The sequence below is a fragment of the Oryzias melastigma genome, linkage group LG16, assembly GCF_002922805.2.
Source record: "Oryzias melastigma strain HK-1 linkage group LG16, ASM292280v2, whole genome shotgun sequence".
NCBI lineage: Eukaryota > Metazoa > Chordata > Actinopteri > Beloniformes > Adrianichthyidae > Oryzias > Oryzias melastigma.
In genome coordinates, this window is record NC_050527.1 from 30,717,868 (window position 1) to 30,727,559 (window position 9,692).

At 38.7% G+C, this 9,692-nt stretch overlaps 1 protein-coding gene across 1 annotated transcript in view; it reads right to left on the reverse strand.

The window, feature by feature from the left end:
* LOC112140509 (myelin basic protein) overlaps window positions 1-9,692 on the reverse strand; it is a 90,091-nt gene that overhangs the window by 25,971 nt on the left and 54,428 nt on the right. The window contains exon 3 of the mRNA XM_024263497.2: window positions 959-1,031. Within this exon, the coding sequence (XP_024119265.1) occupies window positions 959-1,031 (73 nt within the window). The remainder of the gene's footprint in view (window positions 1-958; window positions 1,032-9,692) is intronic.

Sequence of the window (9,692 nt, forward strand, 5' to 3'; positions counted from 1 at the left end):
GCTGCTCCGGTTATTATTGTTGTACAAAATATGTATTTTCAAATCTCCTATCACCATCTGCATGCCTCCTATCAGTCCACTAGTGTTGGCCCATACTTGTTATTTAAAAATAAAGCTCCAAATCCTTTTGCCATAACTTGTGAAAGTTTAAAGATGCTGAAAGGTTTCCTCCTGGTCTGATTGACTGTTTTCATAAAAGTCTTTGGTTTTCACAGCACATAGAACATTTTAGAGAATGATTTCCTTCACCACAGGTGGCGCCTCAGAGTTTTATCGTCTCTGTTGTCAGAGGTGACGTGTAGCCAGAGAAACACTGATGGTTTCATGAGGACTGACTTGTATCAGGAATGATATCTTCCTTCAACTTTTCTGCTCCATCAGCAGAGCTGCCACCATCAAATCCAATTCAAAATGACTTTGATTTGAAGTAAAAACCCGGACAAAAGCTAAATTATTTACAAAGAGATGGAGCTCATCCATTTTCCAACCTAATCAACATCCTGCAGAAATGTTCAAACCCTGCCCTCATCTGCTGAGCCGCAGTACTACAGATGCTCTCCTCAACCCGCGTCCTTTCACAGCAAGAAAGTCAAGTGAGTGGTACTCCGAAGGACGCGGCTCAAACCACGCAGGCGTGTGGAAGCTCTGACATTTTCTCATTATGAGAAATGCTCGGCTCCAACAAACCATTTATTACTGCTATCAGCTAAAGTTTCTGCCGCCTGCAAACAAATCTCACAGCTGAGGATAAGCAGCTTCTGAACGGGGTGGGCAATACCGCGTGTCAGGATGGCTGAGTTAAACTGATTGCTGTGTCACTGTAGATTTAACTTCGGCAATACATTTCAAGCCAGTCTCTAAGATAGATTCTTTTTTTCCCATCTATGAGCAAAACTTAAAAAGAAAAAAAATCCACATTTGTTGGTGTACATAAGAGGTGTGATTGAGACATATTTACCAAAAACTTCATCTTGAGGCTCGATCTCTGCTGCCCATCTTTGTTCTGCGGCTCTGGGTTCAGGTGACGAAGCCTTTAATAAGAACACATAAACAGATTGAAGAGGTGAGGCGCCGGGGTGCCATGGCAACAGAGCAAAGACAGAGTCCAGCAGACAGCAGGGGGGGAGGAGGAGAGCAGGGATGTGTGCAAACACAAATGCAAGTTTTTATGCCTAATTAGCACAGAATTCTGTTGACACAATCTTTGTCTTCACACATCAACTAAACTAACTGTCTTCATTGATTGGAAACAGTAGGTATGAAAAGGTGCGATTTGAATGGAAGTGTGAACATTATCCTTATTGTAGTGGAACAATCTATGAACTCAAGCTAAACCGTAGGATCTGAATAAAAATCTAAGGCTGTGACAACCAGTCTTACACAAATACAGGCTTATATTAAAATCTGTTATGTTGATACTTTGGATTTTAGAGGACGTCTGCCAAGTTTCCAGAATGCCAAACCCAGTTCGCATTCAGAAATAAAGAAAAATTCAGGTCTGTGGCAGAAAAAAATATTTTTGTCCACTTGAGCAAAAAGTGTGTCCTTCATTTTTCACTACAAACCTTTGGTTTTATTTTAATGAAAAACATGATTTTTAAAACTTTTTTTCTGGAGGTTATTTTTTTTCCTCCAAAATGTAAACTCCTTTAACAAAAAAAGGCTCTAGCAGTTTTAGCTGCTAAGTCGCATGCTCCTGTGCGGGGGTTGATCTGTGCAGGTGCAGCATGTTTTGGGGTTTTCCTGGCCTTTGAAGGGTCGCTGATGTGAGTGCCTACATCTTAAGCTACGTTCACAGCACCCTCTGCAACGTGCGTTCAAGCAACCACTTTCAATGAATAGTCTGTGTAAACCAGGGGTGCCCAAACTTCTTTGCTAAATGGGATCCTGGTCCACAGGCCAAATGCAAACAGCAAGCTGGGATCCTAATGAGAGACTTTGATTTATTCGCTCCATCTTTGCTAGCTGAAAAAGCCAGCTAAAAGCATCGGAAGTGACTGTGGAGGCTCTTGGGAATTTCTAACATTAAAAAAAAAGCCCAGGGGTGACTCACTTGGGGGTCTTTTCACCCATAGTCACAAGGAAAGTGTGTGCGAACAGCAGAACCCGGAGCTCAGAAGTAGAATTTTGGAACAGCATAGAGAATCAATGGGAAATGGGTTTTAATTAAACATTCCATGGCTTCCGCAGCCACGACTTGGCGGGCCAAAAGACAACCTTTGGTGGGACAAATTTGGCCCGTGGGCCCCACTTTGAATACCTATGGTGTAAACGTAAAACTGTAGCGTTCCTGCATCTCTATATAAGTTTCTACGACTGTGTTCGGGCTCTACTTACAAAACGTGTGTCCACTGAATGCGTGTTGAAAGTTAAACCAGGTTGAGCTTTGAGTAATCAAGGATTCTGATTTAGTAGCGACGTATGAATGACTTCATTTTTATTCACGGAATTTTCTGTGTGAACATTGCATCATAGGGAGTGCAGGTGTGGTTTGTATGTCCCCTGAAACTCCACCTATGACAATTTTTTTTTTATGTAAAAAAAAATACATTCTCAGTAGTGTTTTAAATATGATTATAAGGTTTTTAACCAAAATCCCACAACCTAAATGTCTTAAAAAGCCATTTTTCATGTTGATCTGAAGCCTCCGTTTCCAAAATATTTTGGATCCTGAGGGAAGTTTTATTTTGGAAAACTCCCAGATTCTGTTCTCAACATCCGTCTTGGTTACGGGACTTAAAGAGTAACTAAGCAGTAAATCCACTTCTTTTAGCTCTAGTTGACCTCTATAAATGTGTCTTTAAAAGTGATGTCTGTTGGTCCTTGCCCAATTTTTGACTATTTAAAATGAACGTCTTTAATCCCTGAAATTATGGTCTAAAATCATATCTGTGCTGCCCCCTACAGGTTGAAATGAGCTGCAAAGATTATACGGAGAATGAAGATTCAATCAAAGAAAGTTGCTGATTTGTGGAAACTTGTAAAAGAGATATTTGAGGATTTTCCTACAGCAAAGCTGGATTAAGTAGAAAATGTTCCTTTGTGATGAAAAAATATTCAATGAATGAGGATTTATGTAAAAATGTCATTTTATGGGATGGGAACAATTGGATTATGAAACAATTATCAATACATCCCAGAGCTGCCGATCCCGATTTTTTGGCCCCACCTCTAACAGACAAGCCCATAATGGGAGCTGTGACTACGGCCTGAGATTCTGAGTATCCAAATGAGGAAAAACATTAAAATAATTGTAATATTACATGATGAGGTAATTGATAATTACTTAAAAACTCAAGCTAGACATTAACACCATAGAAACTATTGTCTGCATGTACATTTGAATGGATGAAGTCAGATTATAAGTATGGAATTACAGTGTCACCTGTTTAAGTCAATGTCAGTTTTTCACATTGGAAGTTGAAATTCCTCAAATTCCCTCTTTCATAAAATCAATTTTCCCTCTGGAGTTAAGTTATCTTCCAAACCTGATTTAGAATATGACATATTCATATGAGATGTTGCTGATACGAGATATAAACGCCGCCATTCTAAAAGAATCTGCAAAGCTCAGTGACGTGTAGCTGGGATGTTTCTGTGAGAGGAAGAATGCGTCTATGAAAACTACATAAAATGTGACCTTTTTGATGTTCAGTTTATCGTGTACAGAAATTCTTCAGATTTTAACTTCAGACAGAAATGACAGTAATTGAACTGGTAGCAAGTCAAGGACTTTAGCACAGAATTGTTCAGTCTGCATGAGATAAAGGCACCAATCAGATCCTCTAGACCTTGACATGTGACCTCTTAGTCTAAACAATGGATTGAAATGGTAGATTTAAATGTAATTTTCATGTTAGTGCTGAAGCTCAGGCCTGGTTATGAAGCCATGTTTTATAGCCTGGACTCAAACTTAATGAACTAATGTGACTGTGGAAATATGTATTTCTAATACTTTGTGTACTATGGGGTACAAATAAATAAATTGGGTTTATTTAAGCCTGGCGTTCACTTTGTTTAAACTTCTCTCTGCTTTGTTCCAGATGGAAACAGTTTCAGCCTCATAGACAACAATGTGGCTTCATTTGTTCTATGACTTTCAGTCTAACAGACTCCAACTGTTCCTACCATGACTGAACACAGTTTCATCATATATGCCATGATCTGATCATCAGGCAAAAAACAAAAAAAGTCCCAACATCACCAGTAAGTAGAAGTTAAAAGCCTGTCTGTAGTTAAACTTGTATGTGAACTTGATATTTCTTTTCTTTCTATTCTGATCGCTACATGGAGTGGCATCTGTGTCTCTCCCAGTTCAGTGAGGTTCACCATCTACTGCAGGAGCTGCCTCTGAATGACGGCCGCTCTCAGCGGTACTTCCATCTCACTGTGACCCAGTTTGAAGACTTGCTTTTGCATCAGTCTGAAGAGAAAAAAAATAAAAATAGTAATAAAATAAGATGAACTTTTTATTTCCTTGATACAAACAGGAAAAATATCTTAAAGTTGAAGAGGAGAATGATTAGATCCCCCCCATGTTGGTTTTAGACTGCACCCATGAATGGTTTACATTATACAGATTATTTGGCAAAATTTAAGATATTTGAACTTGTGAGGCGTGTCAAAATAGTCGCTGCACGGTCAAATATTCACCGCACCACATGTCGTGCCGTCCAAAACGTGTCGCTAAATCGTTGAGTCGTATCGACTCAAACCATGCCATAGAACTTATTATCGCACATGTGCATCGACTTAACCCTGAAACTAGACGCCCCTGATGCCAGAATTGCATTTGGTGGGAACACAGCTCAAGTGTGCATCGCCATCTTGTTTTTATTTTGTCAAAAAAGTAAATTCAAGGTATTTTATTTGTACTTGCCTTGTTCTTATATAAGGTAAGTACTACAAAAGACAGTTTAACACAACATGTAAATACCCAGTAAGTACTATGTAAAAACCCAGTGTGTACAGCATAAATATAATATAAATGAAAAGTAGGTACCCCATAAGAATGAACGAAATAGTATCACATAAATAATCAGCAAGTAACATGTAAGTACCTAGTAGGTACAAAAAGTACCATGTAAATAACCAGTTAATACAAAAAAAATAGCATGCGTATATTACAACTTTTTCAACATCAAGGCCAGAGGACGACTGATGACAAATAGCCTTTTGGCTGATTTTATCTTTGTTCTTCATGTACTCAATTCAACTGAATTAAATCAATCAATTTATATATCACTTTCCATCAACACGATGTTGAACACAAGATGCTTAACTAAAATTACAGATAAACATTATTTAAAAAAATGTAATAAAATAAAATGTTATAAGACACCTAAGATAAAAAGCAACAGCATTTAAAAAACACGGTTAAACGCACACAAAACACACACAAATTGCATAGTTCCCTAAATAATCTAATCGAATGCATCTCGTAGAACATGAGAAAACAAAGCCTGACAAGTGTGAAACACTAACAAAGGACAACTACTTACTGTCCCCATACTGTGGAAGTGTCCTGCCTGTTCTATTTATAACGCCGGCTTGTGAGCATGCTTGCTTGTTTAATGGCTGTCTTACACTCTTAGCCATGCTGGATGTCGCCTCAGCTCCACACAGCCCTCTGATCCCCACTCAGAGCTGGAGGACTAGATGGGGTTCAGTGTTCCTGAGCTTTCCCTTATGTTCCAGCAGAGAGAGGTGAAGAGGGGTGCAGCCATTTGAACACTTTTCAAGGTCTGGGCTGATTCGAGACTTTCAAAAGGAATTCAAGTTGAGCTTTGTATCTGTGTTTCCGTGATAGCTCTGCACTTAAGAGTTTTCATCCAGTCCTCTCATCACAGATGGAGGATGAATGAAGAATGGGCAATCTATGCTACCCTTTTTTACCAAGACATTCAAATTATCATTAGTTTTTATTGTACATGCATGTTTAATTGCCTGTTATTTTCCTCCTGTGCGAGGATAATTAGTTAACGTTCAGAAATTGGGAGGTCTTTATGTTCTAATGCCAAAAAAGCACAATATTTTGCTATTTTATTTGATTTATTGGTTTATTTCAAGCATTTACTGTAGATAATTCAAATAAAATAAAAAAAAATATATCAAACTCTGTTTTGTAATACATAGAATTCAAGTAAAATAAAAAAATAATACAAATTAAACTAATCTTTTTATTGCTTTGCTGAATCCAAACTTACAGAGATCGACATAAATCCCAGCTTGGATTTCTTTGATTTTGTCCCTGCGCGTAGAACTGCATTCGAGGAGTGTTGCTGTGATCCTGACGTGGCGATCGTTCTGAACAGACCTCACTCAGAGGAGCAGCAGACACAGGAACAGACCTGCTGAGCTGCTAGTTTGTTAGTGCTGGAAGTTTGTTCTCTCAGTCTCAAGCTCCCTCATCTGGAGGTTCCAGTCCTAATGCTTAATATTTTCAGGGATGGAGCTTCATTCCATTCCAGCACCAAAAGGCACATTTATTTTGGTTTCTGATAGACTACTCCAAGATCCATAACACAACGAAATCACTGGTGAGTTTTACTTAGGGACCATCTTCAATTGTTCTCTTCTTTCAAAAATTCAGAAGAAAACAATTGTACAATGGTCCCTTGGTATTCACATTTTGCAGTATTTATTCCTTTTTGCAGCACGTTGTGTTTCTGTAGACCAGGGGTGCCCATTGCATCGACTGTGATCGACTGGTTGATCTTGTTGGGTGTGTAGGTAAATCGCCAACCATCAAAAATGAATGAACAAAAAATAAAAATATATTTTAGAAAAATTCCTTCAGCGAATCACTATCCTCGCCAAGATTACGCCTTGATTGCCGTGTAGAACGGCTGATCGAACATCCTCTGATCCATACGTCACTGCACATGTGGGTTTAACTACACCGAGCCCGGTTAGCAGGTCGGCAGTGCCTTCCATCAAAGAACCTTACGTGCCGGGTTCCTGCGGAGGGCTCCTCCGGCCTGCTGCAGCTTTTCTTGATGGAGAAACCAAACCCGCCGTCCCGCCACAGTGCTTGCTGCCGGGTCTGCGGTCCTGAACGAGGGATCTGAGCATACTCAAGCAGCAGTGCTGTCCAGAAGCATGGGCTTCTCAAGCCCTGCCCGCAGACCAGGGGCCTGTGTGGTGTGTGCTATGTCACCTCTGCTACCGCATGGCCCATTAGAAAGCCTGAGCGGGTGCTGGGGACCCCCACCGCCTTTCCACCACTTTAGCTCCTTGGGATACCTGCTTAATCCTGCCACTAACAGTAAATGCTTGTCTCAAAAAGATTAAGACAAGAAAGAAAACCTGAGTGCAAGATGTGGAGTTTTCCTTCCTCATCTTCAGAATGTGAACGTTCAGTGTCATTCTAACCGTGACCGACCCGAGGTCAGTCAGTAAAAAAGAATCAAAACACAATATACATGCAACGACTTTGGTTGTCAGTGCTTTACGACAACTAGGAAAACACAGGGTCCTGATCTTAAGAACAGTTGAAGGCAAAATGACAGTGAAACTTTTATCATGTTGTAATCAGAAATATTCAACTAAAAGTATCTATTTAATTCAAAATAATTGTGCAATTCACTTAAAATCTGTTTTATAATGAGTCGGTCAATTTAAGCACATAAATATGAAAATTTTATTGTGCGTATATATATATTTAGTAGATCTTTTGGAGCTTGTCATTTCAAAAGTAGTTTGTATGCTGAAAAAGTGTGGGCACCCCTGCAGTAGACCTTTGTTAACCTCCTTTGTCACATCTCTCCTGTACAGAATGCGTTCAACTTGAGAAATTTACATACAGTGTACATCTTTATTGGTGATTCCATAAAACTGGACTTGTTTTTCTACACAAGTTTAAACTTTGAGAGTTTTAACACAACTATAGTGTGAAAACGTTCATGTCTGTTCGAGAAACATGTATAAAGTGAGTAGAGAGGAGTTTTACAGCCTTAAAACATAAACAATAAATTTAAAATATAAAAATGACTACTTGGTAGATATTTCGTCTGTCGTGGGTTGTTTTTAGAACGTAACTCTCAAATAAACTAGGTAACTCTTAAACACGAGGTTTATATGTGGTTTTTCAAGCAGGATTTTGGTCTCTACACAGAAATAAGTCTACACATTTAAATTGGTTTTATTAACATCATCATGACTAAAAATGCTGGGGGGATATGATTCCTATATCACTGGACTCCAACGTATCTGTAACCCTTGTGCTATCCTAGACATGTTTACATTAAAGTGGGGTCAACTGGACCCCACAAGTCAGCGTACTGAACTTTCTCTTTCAAGGATTTTTTATCTTCATTGGTGTTCGTGGCAGATATAAGATCCTGTCCACCTTTGTCATGTGAGGAATCACACATCAGTGTGAGGGTGGGGTCATCTGGACCCCATGAGGGCTAAATACAGCACATCATAATGTCTAAGGAAGTGTTAGGAGCATTGTGTAGAACTTGGCGACACTGGTTTGGAATGGTTCAAGTCTCTGGCTGGGAGAATGAGTTTTACGTGGAGTACCGCAGGGCTCCATGGTTGTGCCTCTGCTTTTTTTTTGTCTTTGGTTACTCCACTTTTGCTCAAAAAGTTTGATTTTCATTTTCATCCACATGACAGTCAACTGCATGGGGTGCAAATAAATGGCATATTTAAAACATTATTTCAGGAATTAACAGACTTACAGTAACTTACTGATTTTTAATAACAAAAAAAGTAGTGACCAGGGTTTCATTATTCGCGGTTTCTCAGATCATTTTTTTAAGTCACGTAACTCTTCCAGTTTGTCACAAAAACTCAACAACTCAAGACACTTGTATGAAACTTTTGTGTCCGAAGAAAGTGCATCTTCGCTCCTGAAAGGGGGGTGACACTCCTCATCTGCGTAATAAAGTATACTGGTCTTTTGTTGGGAATTAAATTAAATTGAATTAAGTTGAGCAACTCTTCAAAATTCTTTAATAAACGTTTTACAAAGCATGATCAGAAGTGTTGTTGAAGAGTATGGATCCAGACATCCTTCGGCCGCTAATTAACAAAGATCAATCTGTTTTTTTTTTTAAACCAACAAATATTATAATTTATGTTTTTGTCATTCCGCTTACTCAAACATTTTTGCACACTGGAATTTTTGCACCATCTACACCCAAATCTAGAATAAAAAGCTACCAACTTTAACTGAAACAAGGGCTGATCTCTCTCCTGATTCATTCGTCATGCACTGCCTGTTCCTTCATTTTAGACTCCACTTTAAAATGTTTAAGTCTTTAAAGGCTCTTGACTCGTCCTTCATGTCCACTCCTCTTCTTGGTCGCTCAGATCAGCTGATCAGCTGCTCCTTGGATACACTGCCTCTCTACATCGAGCAGATCTCTCCACTTTACATTTTATAACCACACAGGCTTCCAAAAATAGTTTGACTTGTTGATTCTTTATATTAGAAATAGTTTTAAATTTTATACTCTATAATGTAACAGATATTCAACAGTTTGGTTAGTCTGTACTGTTTTAAAACACTCACTCTGATGAAAATTGTGTTTTTAAGATGTTCTTGTGACATTTTTCTGATGGTGATGAAGAAAATTAAGCACAAAAATGTCATTTTTGAATATATCTTTTGTTCAGATTGTTTTGAATTAGGATCAGATGAAAATATGCCATTTGAAAAATATTTTTTCTTGATATAC